General features: G+C 41.1%; 1 protein-coding gene across 2 annotated transcripts in view; it reads left to right on the top strand.

The window, feature by feature from the left end:
- Positions 1-18,593, top strand: part of vapa (VAMP associated protein A) — an 89,268-nt gene extending 70,675 nt beyond the window's left edge. The window contains exons 5-7 of one of the 2 annotated variants that reach the window (XM_033019822.1): positions 1,551-1,607; positions 8,264-8,443; positions 17,837-18,593. In XM_033019822.1, the coding sequence (XP_032875713.1) occupies positions 1,551-1,607; positions 8,264-8,443; positions 17,837-17,998 (399 nt within the window). In that variant the 3' untranslated portion in view covers positions 17,999-18,593. The remainder of the gene's footprint in view (positions 1-1,550; positions 1,608-8,263; positions 8,444-17,836) is intronic. The other variant, XM_033019823.1, reaches the window with a different exon arrangement.
- Positions 18,594-21,238: the final 2,645 nt, after the last annotated feature.

Raw genomic sequence — 21,238 nt, 5'->3', positions numbered from 1 at the left:
TATAAAGAACTAAAAATAAGATGTTACTGAATTAATCAAAGTTGGATAGCTGTGTCAGTGTTGTGGTTACAGTTGGATTTTATTTTCCTTGTCACAGCGTAACTCGTTCTGTTTATGCTTCCTAAATATTTGTAAAGGTAAAAAAAAATAGTTGATAATTCATTGCTGAGGTACATACTGTATTTTAAGGTTTGGTTTAAATTTTATCCTCCCAGATTTTATTTTCTTAATAAATGGAAACTTGAAATTTGAATATTGAATTAATGTAGAAATGGTCCTATGACACACATTTAGAAATATTCCACAAATAATCTCTACTTCGGTTCAACCCAAGTGTTTGTCCAGTCTGAAGAGATGGGTTAACAAATCATAAGTTACCATAGAGTTATACTACAAGAAAACAGGCCCTTTGACCCAACTTGTCACGCTGACCAAAATGACTACGATATGATTCTATGTTTGACCATGTATTTGTCCAAACATAATTGTACCCCTCTACCCCCACCTCTGGCAGTTTGTTCCATATACCCACCACCCTCATGAATGTGATCCCAACAATTATTCCATCACTTTCTAATCTTCTAACAATTATTATGTGAATTTAATTTTAAAACAAACTAGACCAAGTGGGACCCATTGGGTCCCGTTCCTTCAACGCGTGGTTGCACGGGGGGAGCGGCCTGCGACGTCACACACGCACACGCACACGCACACACTCTAAAACCCTCCCCCCCGTGAAAGGTAGAGGGGGCGCGCGGCGTCACAGGGGAGGGCTGCTCCCCGAACGCAATACTCCACCACTCACCCATAGGTCCCAAAACTCACCAATCCCTAGAGGAGGTGCAGAGAGGGAGAGGGAGGGGGGACAACGTATGCTATTTGATTGTGCACGCCAGGTTGATTGCAACCTTCACGTGTTTTCACAAATGCAATCTCCCACCCCAGTCCCATTGTGATGTCATATGTAAACGATATCCAATGTGATTAGACGTCTGTGAGATGGCATTGTGACATCATCAATGGAAAGTGCTGCAAGAGTCTCCCACTGAAAAGCAGTTAATCTTTTGAAATAAACAAAACTTCGGAAATAATGGTTGGAATGTGGCGGTAAGAGTTTTAGTATAATACTAGACCAAGTGGGACCCATTGGGTCCCGTCCCCTTAACGCGCGGTTGCATGGGGGGGGGGTGGCCTGCGACGTCACACACACACTAACCACCCTCGACACACGCACATGCACACACAAACACACACACACACTAACCATCCCCCTTGATATTATATTAATATTATTCATTCGCTCCTTTTACCCCATCCCCGCCCTATCCACTCGTGCATAACCCCCAACTCGCAGGCATGGCAGGGGCGGGGGGGGGGGGGGGGCAGGGGCAGAGGGGAGGATGCAGAGGGAGAGCGGGCAGAGAGGGAGTGTGAAGGGGGGCAGAGAGGGAGGAGGATAGAGTTTGAGGGGTGGGGGGCACGCGGCATCACAGGGGAGGGCTGGTTCCCGAACGCAATACTCCCTCGCTCCAGGCTCTGCTTTTGCCTAGGTCCGGTCGCCGGGCTCGGCCTGCGGCAGCAACCTTCCCACCATGTGCCAACCCGGGGTGAGTACAGGGCTCGACTTGCTCGTTCTTTCTGCGTCTTTTGAATAACGGGGGGTGTGCTCGCAGCACGTGGAAGACGGCAGCAGACCCTTTGTGACTTCATCAACGAAAGACAGTCGTTTTTAAATTCAAAGTTTTGTCAAATTTTTTAACATTTTCAGTAATGACTCAAGAAATAAAGCATGAAATTTTCAGATAAGGCAATTTCGGACTCCACAGGAAAAACCTCTACCGGAATATGTAAATTTTTTACCGTTAGCCTGTCGTTTTTTTTGAGAAGATACGATTATAAACAAAATTATAAACAAAATAGACACTCACACACACACACACACACACAAGATCGGACTTTTAACAGGTATATGATAGATAGACAGACAGACAGACAGATAGATACAAATTGCATTATAATTTTTCACTTCATTTTATATATCCAATATAAAATATATATAGAAGTGAGATTGACCAAACGGTGCCAGCACAATAACCTGCCCCTCAACACCAGCAAAACCAAGGAAATTATTGTGGACTTATGGAAGGGGTAGGATAGGGACCCACAATCTCGTTTGTATCAACGGGATGATGGTGGAAAGGGTCAAGAACTTCAAATTCCTGGGAGTGCATATTTCCGAAGATCTTTCCTGGTCCCAGCACACTGATGCAATTATAAAGAAAGCACATCAGCGCCTCTATTTCCTGAGAAGATTACGGAGAATCGGTATGTCAAAGAGGACTCTCTCGAACTTCTACAGGTGCACAGTAGAGAGCATGCTGACCGGTTGCATCGTGGCTTGGTTCGGCAACTTGAGCGTCTAGGAGCAGAAAAGAATGCAGAAAGTTGTGACCACTGCCCAGTCCATCATTGGCTCTGACCTCCCCACCATCGAAGGGATCTATCGCAGTTGACCTGTACAAAAAGGATGGGTTGCACTTGAACCTGAGGGGGACCGATATCCTGGCGGGGAGATCTGCAAAGGCTACTGGGGAGACTTTAAACTAGAATGGTTGGGGGGAGGGACTCAAATAGAGAAAGCTATTAGACAGTGTGTGAGGCAGGAGGCAGAGAAGGAAAGCATTCAGACCCAACATGTAGGGGGGAAAGAAGAAAACAATAATAAACAGAGAATAAGAGGTGGTGGGGTTCTTAAATGGGTGAGCAGAGAAACAGAGGGGTGTAAAATGCGGGCGGAAGCAATAGGTAGCAAGGTGAAAAGTAAAAGTGGCAGGCAGACAAATCTAGGGCAAAAATCAAAAAGGGCCACTTTTCAACATAATTGTATAAGGGGTAAGAGCGTTGTAAAAACAAGCCTGAAGGCTTTGTGTCTCAATGCAAGGAGCATTCGTAATAAGGTGGATGAGTTGAACGTGCAGATAGCTATTAATGATTATGATATAGTCGGGATCACGGAGACATGGCTCCAGGGTGACCAAGGCTGGGAGCTGAACATCCAGGGATATTCAATATTCAGGAGGGATAGAGAGAAAGGAAAAGGTGGTGGAGTAGCGTTGCTGGTTAGAGAGGAGATTAACGCAGTGGAAAGGAAGGACATTAGCTTGGAGGATGTGGAATCGGTATGGGTAGAACTGCGAAACACTAAGGGGCAGAAAACGCTGGTGGGTGTACAGGCCACCTAACAGTAGTAGTGAAGTTGGGGATGGCATCAAACAGGAAATTAGAAATGTGTGCAACAAAGGCAAAACAGTTATAATGGGTGACTTCAATCTACATATAGATTGGGTGAATCAAATTGGCAGGGGTGCTGAGGAAGAGGATTTCTTGGAATGTATGCGGGATAGTTATCTAAACCAACATGTAGAGGAACCAACGAGAGAGCAGGCTATTCTAGACTGGGTATTGAGTAATGAGGAAGGGTTAGTTAGCAGTCTTGTTGTGCGTGCCCCCTTGGGCAAGAGTGACCATAATATGGTTGAGTTCTTCATTAGGATGGAGAGTGACATTGTTAATTCAGAAACAACGGTTCTGAACTTAAGAAAGGTAACTTTGAGGGTATGAGACGTGAATTGGCCAAGATTGACTGGCAATTAGTTCTAAAAGGGTTGACGGTGGATATGCAATGGAAGGTATTTAAAGACTGCATGGATAAACTACAAAAATTGTTCATCCCAGTTTGGCAAAAGAATAAATCAGGGAAGGTAGTGCATCCGTGGATAACAAGGGAAATCAGGGATGGTATCAAAGCAAAAGATGATGCGTACAAATTAGGGTGAAAAAGCAGCATACCAGAGGACTGGGAGAAATTCAGAGACCAGCAGAGGAGGACAAAGGGCTTAATTAGGAAAGGGAAAATAGATTATGAAAGAAAACTGGCAGGGAACATAAAAACTGACTGCAAAAGTTTTTATAGATATGTGAAGAGAAAGAGATTAGTTAAAACAAATGTAGGTCCCTTGCAGTCAGAAACAGGTGAGTTGATCATGGGGAACAAGGATATGGCGGACCAATTGAATAACTACTTTGGTTCCGTCTTCACTAAGGAAGACATAAATAATCTGCCGGAAATAGCAGGGACCCGCGGGTCAAAGGAGATAGAGGAACTGAGTGAAATTCAGGTTAGTCGGGAAGTGGTGTTGGGTAAATTGAATGGATTAAAGGCCGATAAATCACCAGGGCCAGATAGGCTGCATCCCAGAGTACTTAAGGAAGTAGCTCCAGAAATAGTGGATGCATTAGTGATAATTTTTCAAAACTCTTTAGATTCTGGAGTAGTTCCTGAGGATTGGAGGGTAGCAAACGTAACCCCACTTTTTAAGTAGGGAGGGAGAGAGAAAACGTGGAATTACAGACCAGTTAGTCTAACATCGGTAGTGGGGAAACTGCTAGAGTCAGTTATTAAAGATGGGATAGCAGCACATTTGGAAAGTGGTGAAATCATTGGACAAAGTCAGCATGGATTTACGAAAGGTAAATCATGTCTGACGAATCTTATAGAATTTTTCGAGGATGTAACTAGTAGAGTGGATAGGGGAGAACCAGTGGATGTGTTGTATCTGGACTTTCAGAAGGCTTTCGACAAGGTCCCACATAAGAGATTAGTATACAAACTTAAAGCACACGGTATTGGGGGTTCAGTATTGATGTGGATAGAGAACTGGCTGGCAAACAGGAAGCAAAGAGTAGGAGTAAACGGGTCCTTTTCACAATGGCAGGCAGTGACTAGTGGGGTACCGCAAGGCTCAGTGCTGGGACCCCAGCTATTTACAATTTATATTAATGATCTGGATGAAGGAATTGAAGGCAACATCTCCAAGTTTGCGGATTACACTAAGCTGGGGGGCAGTGTTTGCTGTGAGGAGGATGCTAGGAGACTGCAAGGTGACTTGGATAGGCTGGGTGAGTGGGCAAATGTTTGGCAGATGCAGTATAATGTGGATAAATGTGAGGTTATCCACTTTGGTGGCAAAAACAGGAAAGCAGACTATTATCTAAATGGTGGCCGATTAGGAAAAGGGGAGATGCAGCGAGACCTGGGTGTTATGGTACACCAGTCATTGAAAGTAGGCATGCAGGTGCAGCAGGCAGTGATGAAAGCGAATGGTATGTTAGCTTTCATAGCAAAAGGATTTGAGTATAGGAGCAGGGAGGTTCTACTGCAGTTGTACAGGGTCTTGGTGAGACCACACCTGGAGTATTGCGTACAGTTTTCGTCTCCAAATCTGAGGAAGGACATTATAGCCATAGAGGGAGTGCAGAGAAGGTTCACCAGACTGATTTCTGGGATGTCAGGACTTTCATATGAAGAAAGACTGGATAGACTTGGCTTATACTCGCTAGAATTTAGGAGATTGAGAGGGGATCTTATAGAAACGTACAAAATTCTTATGGGGTTGGACAGGCTAGATGCAGGAAGATTGTTCCCGATGTTGGGGAAGTCCAGGACAAGGGGTCACAGCTTAAGGATAAGGGGGAAATCCTTTAGGACCGAGATGAGAAGAAACTTTTTCACACAGAGAGTGGTGAATCTCTGGAACTCTCTGCCACAGAGGGTAGTTGAGGCCAGTTCTTTGGCTATATTTAAGAGGGAGTTAGATGTGGCCCTTGTGGCTAAAGGGATCAGGGGGTATGGAGAGAAGGCAGGTACGGGATACTGAGTTGGATGATCAGCCATGATCATATTGAATGGCGGTGCAGGCTCGAAGGGCCGAATGGCCTACTCCTGCACCTATTTTCTATGTATCTAAGTTGCTGCATCAAAAAGGCTGCCAACATCATCAAGGACCCACACCATCGTGGCCACACACTCATCTCTCCGCTGCCATCAGGTAGAAGTTACAGGAGCCTGAAATCTGGTACATCCAGGTTCAGGAACAGCTACTTCCCCACAGCCATCAGGCTATTAAACTCGCCATCAAACAAACTCTGAACTATAACGGCCTATTGCACTTTATCTGTTTATTTATGTGTATATATATGGTCTATGCTATATAGACACACTGAACGGTTCTGTATTTATGCTTGCAATACTCTGTTGTGCTGCAGCAAGCAAGAATTTCATTGTCCTATCTGGGACACATGACAATAAACTCACTTGATTTGACGAGATTAGGGATAGAATTAAGGAAGTTCAAGCTTGTGAGAAAGGAATTTTTCATCACCCTCCGAATCATTTGTTCACTTTTTTTTCCCTAGTTAATTTAAGGTTCATTGAATTCTTGTTTGATAAACATTTATCCCGTTTTGCATGACTTGCTGATTTGCCCAAACCTTTGTCTCCCATTTGGTGGGCTGCTTTGTCACCATCATTAATCGTCATCTTTTTTTCCTGACCTAGGTCTTCACTATATTGCATTAGCCAAAACAAAAATAAAATCAGATGTGTGTGTATATATAGTAGATTTTTCATTTCTATTTTCTTTTCCTTGTATCAGAGTCTTGCCATGTAATCGAGTTGCCTAGTATTAGTTCTTTAATAGTGAAAGTTATGATCGTAATAGTTTAACTATCAGAGGTGCTGTTAAGGGTCAAGTCAACTCAAATCCCACTCATTGGTGTATTCTTAATGCTTCAGGACTTAGAGGGAGCAGAAATCTATTTTATAGTGCAGGGTAGCTTTTAAATTTTATAATTGTTCCAATGCACACTGTATAAAGTTATGTCCAGTATTTTGTTGTATTGAAAGCCTTTCAACCTTATGGAAGTATTGATTTATGATTAATGGATGTGATATAGTGACTTGTGTAAGAGAGGATTGGCTTATAAGAAGGGCATGCATTTTTGTAATAAACTTGTGTAAATGTTTATAAATACGTCCCCTTCTGTATATATGCGATCGGTAACAGTGGACAAAATATTTTGTCTATTTATTGGGTTATTTGAATCAAAACCAGCAGAAGAGTGTGCCGCATATGTTTTAAAAAAAAAAAACATTCTTTCAAATTATATTCGCCTTTTAGGCCTTCAAGAAATGCAAGCTCTGCTTATAACAGTCAAAAGAAAAGTTAGTTATTATTGCATGCTTTCTACCTGGTTTTTTTTTTCCTATGTAGCAGAACGAGATTGTAGAGTGCGACCCAATAGTCAGTGATTTAGACACCCCAGTAGATACAGCAAAGATGGATCTGCACAGCTTTGTGCACTATTATGACAGTGCTCGACTACCTCCACGTGCTGTATCCACGCCAGGAAGTGGGCTCAGGTCTCATACGCCAGTCCGTGGTGGCATCCGTCAGACTCTCATCAGTGGTAGCCATAGAAGTGACCTGCAGGGATTTATATCTGCTGCAACCAGTGAAGTCAGAGTGCAAAAGGTCCAGGTCTGTTCTAGTGAGAGGATTATTCAATGCAGCAAGAATTGTACAGTGGATTCCTGTTGTCATTTTATTTTGGGACGGTGAAATCATTTCCCTTTATCTGAGGTAGACAAATTTTCATTCAAATCAAAATGCAATGGCCTTGATTTCCCCAGATGATTGCCTTTTGAGTGCAAAGGGGACTTTCTTTTACTGTTTTTGAGAGAGCTTTGAGCACTCATCTGGCTGGTATGGCAATAACAAATTGTGCTGCAACAACATTGAGCAATCAACTGTTAAGAAAATGTACAAAAAGACAATAAGAGGAGTCCACTGTTCTATTGTTTGCATATATATTTGACATTTTTGGAGAAGGTGGATAGGGTTTTTTGGATTGTGAAACCTAGGGCTTATAAGATAATACATTAATAGAGGCAGTACATTTGCAGTAGCATACAATTAGTAGATGGGTGTATACATCATAAATTGTCAAACATTGAATATTATTGGACCAGTATGGCAGTTTTGATCACCCAATGTAATTTAAAGTGGTTAAAAATATCAAGGTAAAACTTTTGTGCTTTAAGTTATTACTATTTTACAAACATTGCTGCATTGTTACTGCTGAAAATAACATGAAAATTTACTCATAAAATATGCAGCGGATCTTTATAACACACTAGTTAACTGTTTGCACAATGGGAGCTATCAAGATTATTCATAGGAAAAATGTATTACGATTATCTGTGGTGTTTTTTTTCAAAAGTTAATACAAGCTAAAATGCAACATTTAGAGGGAGGATCACTTTTTGTTATTTTACACTTCACTACTACATTGATAAATTGATTTTTATAAATATTATGTATATTATTGTATAATTAATACTTCTGTCTGACAATGTTCGCAGAATGATCTAGAAACAAGCAAATCTGCAGCAGTAACGAATGCTCCTAAATCTGAAGGTCTGCCAATGCCAAAATCTGTCAGTACTTCACTGGATGACATTGAAGTGAGGAAACTAATGGAGGAGTGCAAGAGGCTTCAAGCAGAATTGGCGAAAATAACAGATGAGAATCGACAGTTGAAAGTAAGTCTTTTTGAATTGGTGCGAAAAGCTTTGGGCATTTTAAAACACTAATTCCTAAAGATGATAAATCTTAATCCAAGTTTCTGTACCATGCAAGTGAAAGATACAATCATTGAGCGCTGAGGTTTTGATTTCCAAGAGACTGAGATGGGAAGTGATGGGAAAAGGCAATGACTTTGTTTTAACTTGACATGGGAAGGGAAGAGATTTGAATGTGTGTGCAAAAGCATCAATTGTTTTTAGGTGTAATTACCTTTATTACAAACTTAACAGTAAATCTAGCCATTTTTTTCCAGGGCGTATTTTATGCTGCCCATGATTCATTTGCTAAAGCATGTATATAATTATGAATGCATGCATATAGTTTCCCTGGCATTGGTGTGATCAGCTGGCCTTGAGGATGTAGAAAGTTTAGACCATTATTGGAATATGTAGACAAAGTCAAATTAGGTTGACGCGCAACATAATTGCAGCTTCAGGCTTTCAAGCCTATTTTATTGCATTGTGGAAATACTTCAACTTGAATGAATGGCTTGAAAATATCCTCCAGCAAAAAGATCCAGTGATGCCAATGCCAAAGCATGCATTTAAAGATAAGCTGCAGCCTCACAGTGCATGAGACCGGGGATTTCTATCCTGACTGCGGGTGCTGTCTGTACGGAGTTTATGTTCTCCTTGTGACCGCGTGGGTTTTCTCTAGGTGCTCTGGTTTCCTCCCACATTCCAAAGATCTGCAGGTTTGGAGGTTAATTTACTTTTGCAAATGGCCCCTATTGTGTAGGATGTAAAAGTGGAATTACATAGAACTAGTATATGGGTGAACAATGGTTGGCGTGGACTCGATGGCCTGTTTCCATGTTGTATAACAAGTTGTATAATGTAGGCTCTATAACATCGTTTTTTCTTGTGCTTGAATAGTTATGAGGCTGATAATTAGTAGTCAGATTTTTATTTGAATGCTGTCTGGGGTATTTAGGTTAAGCTCAATATTCATGTGATTTGAATGTCTGTTGATTTATGAGAATGAGGTCCACCAGAATGAGGTCTGTGCCAGTTCCCCATAGCCCTTGATTCCCTTTGAAAATGTATCTATCTCCGCCTTAAATATTCCCAATGTTTTAGTCCCTGCAACCCTCTTGAGATAAGACTTCCAAAGATTCCCCATCCTCTGCAGAAATAAATTTCTATCCTAACTCCTCCTGAGTTGCTTTGCAGGTAGATCGGGTGGTAAAGGTGGCTTTTGGCACATTAGCTGCGCCTTTTCTCACCTGGTTAAACTAATTTCTAACAGTTATAAGGTAATGAGGAGCAAACACCCCCTGTCCTTGCATCTCTACATATTTCTTTGTCAGCCCTCCTAAATGGATATTCATCTCCCCCCCCCCCCCCACATTATAAAAGCAGAATAATTGGTAGTATTGCTCTTTTGACTTGCTTGAGGCAAAAAGTTTATATTGTTGTTGTTTAGAACAGTTTGTGTTAGCAATTTAACAGCTGAACAGTTTTTGATCGATTAAACTAACTGTGCCTTTGGAAGAGATTAATCTTTTATTGTGCTAACAAACTCTTTAAAATTATTAACATTTGTCAAAAGCATACAGATTAAAATAGCTAGCAGAAGGACAAAAATGCTGGAGAAACTCAGCAGGTAAGGCAGCATCTATGGAGCGAAGGAAATGGGCAACGTTTCGTGTCGAAACCCTTCTTCAGAATAACTAGCATTCATTTATGATTTGACTGTTGATATGAAACGGCTGTCCTGGTTTTTTTCCCCCTAGTTAGATGGTTGGAATTGCTATCATTGAGACAAGTTTTGTTTCCGTTCCAGACAGCTTCTATAATGACTCTCTACAGGCCACAAGAAAGCAGGAGTAGGTTACTTAGCCCCTTAACCTGAATTTACTATTTTAAGAGGGAGGAGGGTGTCCCCCCTCCCATTGGTACGGGGTTTTTGCATTTTTCAGCTTGAAATTGTGCAATATGGTGCATACTGTAGCGAGCCTTTTAACTTACACTTGAATGCAATATATATGCTTTAAATTGGATTAGCTATGAATAAGGTTAGACTAAATTACATTCCACAGTAGAGCCCAGGCTCTGATCAACACGTGCAGCACATGACTGATCTTAGCATATTCATGGATAGAAATCAGATTATAATCAAACACGGCCCATGTTGACCAACCTGGGTCTCACTGCACACCGGGTACTGCTCCTGACCCTGACTCCAGTTGCATACCTTCTCTCATTCCTGACCCTGAGTCCAGCCTTACACCTGGCTCCCTATTCTACCCTGATCGTAGCTGCTTACCTGCTTAGGTTCCCAGTGCTGAACACTCCCATTGTCCCAGCTTTGACTGCACACCTAGTGCTATTCCAGACCTTGACTCTGGATGCACACTTGGCCCTGCTCCTAGACCCTCTGCACTGACAATATATCTGGCCCACACATAAAGCCCCATATCTGACTCCCTGGACTTAACCGTTCAAGTCCACAGGTGCTTATCGAATGCGGTTATCTTTAATGGGGCACTTCACAGATCAAATTTTGTATAACAAGATTTGCTACATCCATTGGCTTCCTTGTTATCTAACATGATAGTTTCTTTGTCAAAGAAATCATCAATTGGTTGAACATAATTTCTCATCCATAAAATTATACTCACTCAGCTGTATAAGTATTCTGTTACCATTTCCTTTATTTTCCTAACAAACTGTCCTGAAGTTATTTTCACCCCCAATATTTTCAGTATTTTGCTGTCTTCCTCTCAGCTGGGATTTTTCCAAAATGCAAAGTCCAATAACTATATATTTAAGCAATATTATTCTATTAAATGTGATCTTGAGAGTACATCATATTTTCTGTGGTATTCATAACACAACAATGATAAAAAGATCTTTGTTTTGATTGCACCTACCAACATGCATACATTATTATATTACAGTTAATATGTACCGAGGGCAAAGTTTTGTTCCAATGCTCCCCATTCCCAATTACTTTTACATTGAAGTGATTGAAATCCAAGTGTAGTTTAAATGGCATCATAAAAGTCAAACCTCTGGAATGGATGATATTCATTATGTGGTTGGTTGGGATCAGTATCAGTACAATTACTATATTAAAATTTGAATCTTCAGATGTCCTGGTTCAAGCTAAAACTAAAGACAAATAATTATCTCGTCACACATTCCCCTGCAAGTATCTCTGTCACTCCTTTAAAATATTCCCCTTCTTTGAACAAGCTCTTAAATATCGCATCTGAATCAGTTTCCATCTGATTACACTCTTTGAGGATGTTCATCTACGTGTTCAATTAATAAAACAATGAGATTGGGGACATTTCTATTCAACCTGTTAAAGGAATTTAGGGGGGGGGGGGGTTAGAAATAGGGTCAGTGAGGTAAACAAACATAATAGTTGAGTGGCCAATGACAATAGTGCTACATTCCCAATATTTAACTGAAGGAAATAATGGGTTATCGGGGCTGTATGTTGTGACAGACAGCCTGACACCTTGCATGTCATTTTAATATTACACTTATCCCAACTCCCTGGATATTTCAGATTAATAAAATAAGGTTTTGTCAACTAATTACAAATCAGGCTAATTACAAATCAATAACGTTAGTCAACTCCGAAACATGAAGCGCTGAGCATTGGTATCCAGACATCATGGACAACTGGCCTCTGTTCCCCACTCACATCTGGCAGTGTTCTCCGTCTGAACCAGGGACCGTGGAGCGATTTTGAAAGTGGGGGGGGCTGAGCAATCACTGATCACTGGCTTTGGGGGTAACTGGTGAGGGAGTGGAGCAATCGAGTGGGGAGAGGGTGTGGAAGTGGGGTGTCCCCCCTCCCAGGGTAGGGGCTTTTTGAAATTTGATGTATTAAAATCATGTTTTAGTGCACTGTAGAAGTAAGATTTTAATGTTTTTTGTATGAATTATTTTTAAGAGGTAACTTATTAACAGGTAACTTTTTCCACACAAAGGGTGGTGGGTGTATGGAACAAGCTGCCAGAGGAGGTAGTTGAGGCAGGGACCATCCCAACATTTAAGAAACAGTTAGACTGATACATGGATAGGGCAGGTTTGGAAGTATGGACCAAAAGCAGGTAGCGTAGCTAGGACATGTTGGCGGGGTTGTAACTAGTGGAGAGGATAAGGGAGAACCAGTGGATGTGTTATATCTGGACTTTCAGAAGGCTTTCGACAAGGTCCCACATAAGAGATTAGTATGCAAACTTAAAGCACACGATATTGGGGGCTCAGTATCGATGTGGATAGAGAACTGTCTGGCAGACAGGAAGCAAAGATTAGGAGTAAACGGGTCCTTTTCACAATGGCAGGCAGTAACTAGTGGGGTACCGCAAGGCTCAGTGCTGGGAACCCAGCTATTTACAATATATATTAATGATTTGGACGAGGGAATTGAATGCAACATCTCCAGGTTTGCGGATGACACGAAGCTGGGGGGCAGTGTTAGCTGTGAGGGGGATGCTAGGAGGCTGCAAGGTGACTTGGATAGGTTGGGTGAGTGGGCAAATGCATGGCAGATGCAGTATAATGTGGATAAATGTGAGGTTATCCACTTTGGTGGCAAGAACAAGAAAGTAGAATATTATCTTAATGGTGGCCGATTAGGAAAAGGGGAGATGCAACGAGACCTGTGTGTCATGGTACACCAGTCATTGAAAGTAGGCATGCAGGTGCAGGAGGCAGTGAAGAAAGCGAATGGTATGTTAGCATTCATAGCAAAAGGATTTGAGTGTAGGAGCAGGGAGGTTCTACTGGAGTTGTACAGGGCCTTGGTGAGACCACACCTGGAGTATTGTGTGAAGTTTTGGTCTCCTAAACTGAGCAAAGACATTCTTGCCATAGAGGGAGTACAGAGAAGGTTCGGCAGACTGTTTCCTGGGATGGCGGGACTTTCATATGAAGAAAGACTGGATAGACTCGGATTGTACTCGCTGGAATTTAGAAGATTGAGGGGGGATCTTATAGAAACTTACAAAATTCTTAAAGGGTTGGACAGGCTAGATGCAGGAAGATTGTTCCCGATGTTGGGGAAGTCCAGAACAAGGGGTCACAGTTTAAGGATAAGGGGGAAATCTTTTAGGACTGAGATGAGACAAACATTTTTCACACAGAGAGTGGTGAATCTGTGGAATTCTCTGCCACAGAAGGTAGTTGAGGCCAGTGCATTGGCTATATTTAAGAGGGAGTTAGATGTGGCCCTTGTGGCTAAAGGGATCAGGGGGTATGGAGAGAAGGCAGGTACAGGATACCGATCATATTGAATGGCGGTGAAGGCTCGAAGGGCCGAATGGCCTACTCCTGCACCTATTTTCTATGTTTCTTTGTCTATGTTTCTATGTGGGCCAGTTGTGCCGAAGGGCCTGTTTTCACATCGTATCACTCTATGACTACATTATACCTCCACCATGCATGAATGCTTCAAAATCAAGTGATTGAGTTTTATTGCCATATTCTCAAGCATAGAAACATAGAAAATAGGTGCAGGAATAGGCCATTCGCCCCTTCAAGCCAGCACTGCCATTCAATATGATCATGGCTCTTCATCTAAAATCAGTACCTTTTTCCGGGTTTTTTCCCCATATCCCTTGATTTCATTATCCCCAAGAACTAAATGTAACTCTCACTTAAAAACATTCAGTGAATTGGCCTGCACTGCCTTCTGTGGCAGAGAATTCCACAGATTCACAACTCTCTGTATGAAGAAAGTTTGTCTTCATCTCAGTCCTAACTGGCCTACCCTTTATTCTTAAACTGTGACCCCTGGTTCTGAACTCCCCCAATGACAGAGCGTGAGAAATTTGTGATCAGCGTGAGAGCGTGAGAATTTGCCCAAATGCGTTATTCTCACGCTCAAAGCGTGAGAGTTGGCAGCCCTGCAGCTGCATAAGACATTGATGAGGCCAAGCTTGGAGCATTCTGTTTAGTTTTGGACACCCCGATTTAAAAATGCTATCCGGAAAAAAATTGCTATCTCCGGTAGGGTAAGAAACTGGGGAAAAAAGTTTCCCTCACACCCTCGCCCCCCACCCCCACATAAAACAAACTGAATAAATGGGGTTTAAGTACATTATTTTCCCCCATGGTAGTGAAATTAAGAACTAAAGGACATAGATTTAAGGTAACACTGCTGTAATTTCCAAATGGTGAAACCAAATTGTATAAAAATGGCCTTTATTAAAATCAGACAATGTGCACTTTAACCACATGTGATTTAAAAAAAAAATTACATATCGCAAATTGTGTCGTACAGAGACAAATAAATAAATGATGGGTCTTTGTTCCAAACATTATGGAGGGCACAGTAATATTGTGTGTAAATGTGCTTTTATTGTGATGCCATTTTTTTTTAACCAATGCATTTAATTGAAAATAATTAAATTCGTTAAATTGATCTCTGATATAACCCTAACCCTAATATAACCCTAATATAGTTATTGGGATAAATAGTTTGTTATTGTTAATAATAAATCTCCCTTGGGTAGATCTTGACGACTGCTCTTAACCTTTTCATTGCTTATTATGTATACCAGGAGAGCCTTTTACATTTTCATCACCTGTGTTCTGTTTGCAGCCCCATAATTAATCCATCTAATTAAATGCATCAATTCTACGAGCATTTAAAAACATCCCAAGCTAAATTTAAATTGATGTCTCAAAATCCCAAACAACTTTCATGTTCTTACAGTGTCTTAATATAATTGACTTTTCCTCCCACGTAAGTGCGGTTATGCTAGAGAGGGTTTATTTTGCTTCCCTGATATTTATTGTTAGGATCTGTATGCTGTGAACACATTTGGTATCCAGAAAAATGCTTCCAATCATTTTTCCTATATTAAATTGTAATTGGCTTTAACATATTTTCGCTCATTTTGTAAATATTTGCTGCCCCTATTGACTTGGATGGCATTGTCAGAATTACCCAAGTCCTCACTTGATTTCGAACAAAGTTTCTTTGTTTACTTTACCATATACTTTACTTTAGAGGGAGAACACCGAAACAGGCACTTTGGCCCACAGAGTCTGCACTGACCAGCAATCACCCATACACTAACGTTATCCTACACACTAGGGACAATTTTTACCAAAGCCAATTAAATTGCAAACCTTTAGTTTTGGTTTAATTTTGAGATGCAGCGTAAAAACAGGCCCTTTGGTCCACCAAGTCCGCGCACGCACTCTATCGTGCACTCACTAGAGACAATTTACAATTATACCAGGCCAATCGGCCTATAAAAACTGTGCGTCTTTGGAATGTGGGTGGAAACCGGAGCACCCAGAGAAAACCCACGGGTCATAGGTAAAATATACAAACTCTGTACAGACAGCACCCATAGTCAGAATCTAACCTGGGTCTCTGGCGCTGAAAGGCAGCAACTCTTCCACTGCGCCTCTGTGCCGCCCCTGAAACAGTCTATTGGATTTGGGTGACATTTTTGTTTTAATGAGATCAAGGTGCTCTGAGTGAGCTTACCCTAGAATGTCACTTAAACACAGTTTGTGCGTTTTGGTTCTAATTTAGATTTTGCTTTGCTTTTATGAATGTTTTCAGCTTGAAATTTTGAATGTATTTACTCTTCCAAGTGTCTAGGATGCTTTGCTTTTATGTGTAAGGCCTTTTGGAACAACAATAACTGAAGACTAAACTTGGAAATTGTTTCACGCCAAACATTGCTTAATTTTTTCTCCAGCTGCAGAAATAGTTTTTCAGGCATTTAAGCCAATAATGTGATGCGTGTCCCGGTGCTGTTTTTTTTCTTTTCTTTCTACACTAAGCCCCCTTCCCCACCCCCAACCATCTGGCCTGAGCAAAATGTAAAGTAATGCAAATATTGTTAGAAACCATTCTAACCTACAGAGCAGTAGTATACAGCACAACAACAATCTACACATTTACATCAATCTGATGCATGGCGGCCCAGTGGAGCAGCTGGTAGAGCTGCTGTCTCACAGTGCCAGAGACACAAGTTCAATCCTGACCTTAGGTGCTGTCTGTGTGGAGTTTGCACGTTCTCCCTGTGACTGCATGGGTTTCTTCTGCATGCTCCTCTTACCTCCCACTTTCCAAAGATTTTCCGGATTGTGGGTTACAAGGCTTCTGTAAAACTGCCCTTAATGTGTATGGAGTAGATGAGGAATTGGACTAACATAGAACTAGTGTAAATGGTGAGCATGGACTCCGTGGGCCAAAGGGCCTATTTCCATGCTTTATCTCTAATCTAAACTAATCCAGTTTAAAAAAAAAAATTATTCTCCCCATGTTCCCTTCAACATTCTTCCAGATTCCACCACCCAATTATATAATGTGGCTAATCATCTGTCAGTCACACGTATCCTGTCTCTGTAGGTAATGAACAGTGAATGGCACTTCCCCCTCTTGCTACTAGCTGGCACCTCACGCCAGTGGTGCATCTAGTCGCACTGGTACGTGACAGCTCCCGTGACCCAGGTATGGTCCTGAGCTCAGGTGCTGTTTGCCATAGATACTCATGCGGAGAGAATATTTGCACTCTGCAACCAAGTCACAAGAGTCCGAGAGATGACACTCAAAACCCATCCGCCAAAGGCCTGGCAACTTCAAATGCACGCAGGAATGTGTTAGCTCTTTCTCTGAACTAAGCAAGCTCAGCAACATTTCCTGAATTTAACTGAAAGGATAGAATTAACTTATTATTTCCAAGTTCGTGAATTTGGGTAACTACCTCCCTCCCCCCTACAATCAGACTGAAAAATAGCCCTGACCCGAAACATCACCTATCCATGTTCACCAGAGATGCTGCCTGACCTGGGTTTCTCCTGCACTTTGTCTGTTGTTGTAAACCAGCATCTGCATTTCCTTGTATCTACAAGTATTCTGCACATTTGCTCTGCCCCCTCTTCTATTCCCACCACCCTTGCAAAGTACGCATACTCTTAATACATTAAACCTCAGAAGTTAAAATATTTGCCTCTGTTAATTAATATATTTGTGTGTTCTTTAGAATATACTGTGCACTTTATCAGTATTTTATAGCTTTTCAAAACTAGGTGTAATTCCACAACCGAAAGCACAGCTAACTTGTTTCAAGTGTCAAATCTGTTTTCTAACTGACCACTAGGCGATGCCCTGAACAAGCAATTAATGAATCGTTCCCAATATTTGCAGTTGATCTGTTTTGAATTGTGTATAAAATTGTAGAAGGGTAAGATGCAGTTTTCACTGTGCTTTTCCGAGGCCTATGCGACCTATTTGATATTGAGAGCCAATTGACGGAGGGGAAAAAACCTGAATTGTCATGGCTCAGACTAACTGAGGATTTGTAAAATATTGCCAAACACTGTCTTTCTTTTGTAACACAACTGTTTTGTTCTTTTTAGGATGATGGACTGAGGCTGAGGAAGGCTGCCCAGTCAGGCAACCCAGTGTCATCCACATCTAATGCCGCAGTCAGAGACCACGGTTCCACTGCTCTTCCTTCCCTCCTTGTTGTAATTGCAGCCATTTTCATTGGATTCTTTCTAGGGAAATTCATCTTGTAGAGAAAGCATGCAAGTTATTGGGGCCTGAAATGTTCTGTTAATCTGCCATATCGTTGGTAGTATGGCTCACAGTGACCATGTTCGTGTACAGCATCTTACAGGCCTTGCCTTTAATGATCTCACACAATTAGAACACAAAAATACTTTCAGTTCTTGGATAATTGGAGTTGTATATTGTCAAAACATCAATAGCAGATGTCTCAAGGTTTCACATAAGTCCTTGGAAAATAATGACTTGTTCTCTCTGTGGTTTAATAAGAGTTGAATGAAATGTTAAGTGTCTTGTAAATGTTATTTTAATCCTTTTAAATTTTGTTACCTGTTGCTGGATACCTCTTGAAATTTTTCATTTTATAGTCAAGTTGCTCATGCCACTTGTTTGCCAGTAATGAGAGATGTACTGAAATACAAAAAAGGTGCCTCCTTGTAAATTATCCCCCATTTCCTTGCTGTTGAAGGCCGACAAGTTTATCAATGCAGAGTTTCTCCCTAGCCACAGAAACATCCCCGTGAGGCAAATGTTGATTGAAAGCTCTTCATTCTTACAATCCTGTCCCATGGTATTTAACAAAAATAAAATCTTTAACATGTTAAACTTTGTGTATTTTTCTGTCTCGTTTGAAAAATTATACTTTAATTCCTTATTGGTGAATACATGTAAATTATGAACTGAAGTGTTATGTTGCTTTGATTTTTCCTCGTTTTTCCATTCCTGCCTGAAGTCTCAACATACTCTCTCCTTGTGCAAAGGTGACTGCACCACCACAATTCAGGCAGGAATTAAACTGCTTCCTTGTTTTCTTTACGTCCCCAGAGAGACCATCTATTGAGAAGATACTGTATTTAATCACTTTCTATAATGTTTGAATCAGTCACCATCTTTTCAAGTAAATGTTTCCAAAATGTGTTGACAATGTATACATAACTGGGTAGTTTATTTTTGAAAGTTTTGGTCAATTATTACTATTGATGCTGAAATTAATAATGCCCTGAGAATATATGGATATGTTTTATATTTTAAGATGTCCCATTACATCTCTAGCAGTGCGCTAACACAATGTGTAATTTGTTTAGTTTATTGTCACGTGTACCGAGGTACAGTGAAAAGCTTTGGTTGTGTGCGAACCAGTCAGCAGAAACAATACAATCGGGCCATTCACAGTGTACAGATACATGATAGAGGGAATAACGTTTAGTGCAAGATAAAATCCACTAAAGGTCAGATTAAAAATAGTTTGAGGGTCTTCATTGAGTTAGATGGTATGTCAGGACCGCACTCTGGTTGTTAATGGAATCATTCAGTTGCCTGATAGCAGCTAGGAAAAAACTGTCCGTAAATCTGGAGGTGTGCATTTTCACACTTCTCCACCTCTTTCCTGATGGGAGAGAAGATGGGGTGACTAGTGTGAAACTCTTCCTTGATGATGCTGGTAGCCTTGCTGAGACTGCGTGAGGTGTAAATGGAGTCAATGAAAGGAGGCTGTTTTGTGTGATGGACACAATTTGTCTGATCTTCAGGAGAGGAGTGAGGAAGAACAAGGGCATTCAAACTAAATGTTAATTACAACATGGAAAGAAGGAAATCCAGAGTCCAGCTGAGCCAGGTGGTTCCTTAGAGGGTTGGAGGATTCATTAACTGCCTGACTCTCGTATCACTGATATACATCCATTCGAACTGAGAGCCTCTCCTATGTTGACTGACTGTATGGTTGTCTTATCTCATTCGTTTTTCTCCTCCTTTCCTCCTCCCCCCCCCCCCCCCCCCCCCCAATCATGTATCATAAAACATGCCCCAAACTATTGCTACAAATTCTTCTATCCTAATCCTATTGTAACTCTAGCATCTTTTCTTCCTGCTGGAGCATGTGTTTGCGGTGTGCTATCCCATTAGTCAAATCAAAAGCCTTTCCATTAGTAAAATCTTGCTGACGATTTTATTCTCTGCAATGCTGCCAACTTCCAAGACCATTCGCTCAATGTTGATGACCTCAACATTCTTTCACTTGCCCTCAAGTACCTACATTAATCTAACGTTGCTTTTTTTTTAGAGGACAATAGTTAAAATCATTAAATGCGAAGCTTGCTGTAAGTATCAAAATAGCCTTGAGAATTGAAGATTGTGAGCTTAGCAGTTTCCGGTGACATTTGCAAATACTTTAACCATTGCTCTGCAATTTTAGCAGCCTGTAGATACTAAATCTGAGGGTTTACTGTTCTAACTATTCCAGCTACATCATCTAGGCGAAGCAACATCATTGCTGCAGTATCAGATGGTGGGAATATTTGCTCCTTTCGTTCAGCCACGAATGGTGACTATAAAGGGTCTCGACCCGAAACGTCACCCACTCCTTTTCTCCATAGATGCTGCCTGTCCCGCTGAGTTACTCCAGGTTTTTGTGTCTGTCTGATATTATGATTTCCATTAACCTATTATCACAAAGCTAAAGGATCCATGTGTTGTAGGATGATGCTCTTCTGGAAAACCTATGGTTTGCTCATTGTATGATTTTATTTTGTTTCAATGCATTTCCAATCCTGTTGGATTATTTTGAGTATCTATTCAACCCCCTAGGAGTAATAGACCAGGATCAACAATTAACATGCATAATAGGGGTTTTCTTTGTATGGAGAGTCCAAAACTAGCGATATTGACCTGGAGTGGTAGGTTGATCGTGATCCTGTTTGGAATAGTTATTTTAATTACTTTGACTTTGGTGCCTTCCCACACAGTGGGAACTTTGATTCTGCTGTGTGGGGATGTTTTATGTTAAATTCTATAGTGTGTTGTGTTCTTTATTTTTATTGTATGGCTGTATGGGAATTTCATTTCACTGTGCCATCTGGCACATGTGACAATTAAATGTATCTTGAATCTTGAATCTTGTACATGAATCATTTGGAGCTTTAACCCAAATTCTCATGGCAGCTTGGTTAGTTATTTAAGATTGAAATCAATTAATTTTTGAACTTCATTCCTGCATTCACATTCACATAGAGTGGATCAACGAAGATAGGTAACAATGAAAATGATTTGGCCATAGCTAGAGTACTCTATGCTGTTCCCTTCACCACTTTATAGGAAAAATGTGATGGTACTGGAGAGATTGCAGTGATTTTATAGGATGGAGAATTTAAGCTACGTGTGGAGCCTGGATAGGCCAAGTTTCTTTTCTTTGGTGAGAATGTGGATTGACCTGATTGCGGTATACAAAATGACACAGCACATAAATGGTGAGGAAC

Source organism: Amblyraja radiata, chromosome 4 (genome assembly GCF_010909765.2).
Source record: "Amblyraja radiata isolate CabotCenter1 chromosome 4, sAmbRad1.1.pri, whole genome shotgun sequence".
Taxonomy (NCBI): Eukaryota; Metazoa; Chordata; class Chondrichthyes; order Rajiformes; family Rajidae; genus Amblyraja; species Amblyraja radiata.
This window is presented reverse-complemented; position numbering and strand designations above follow the sequence as displayed.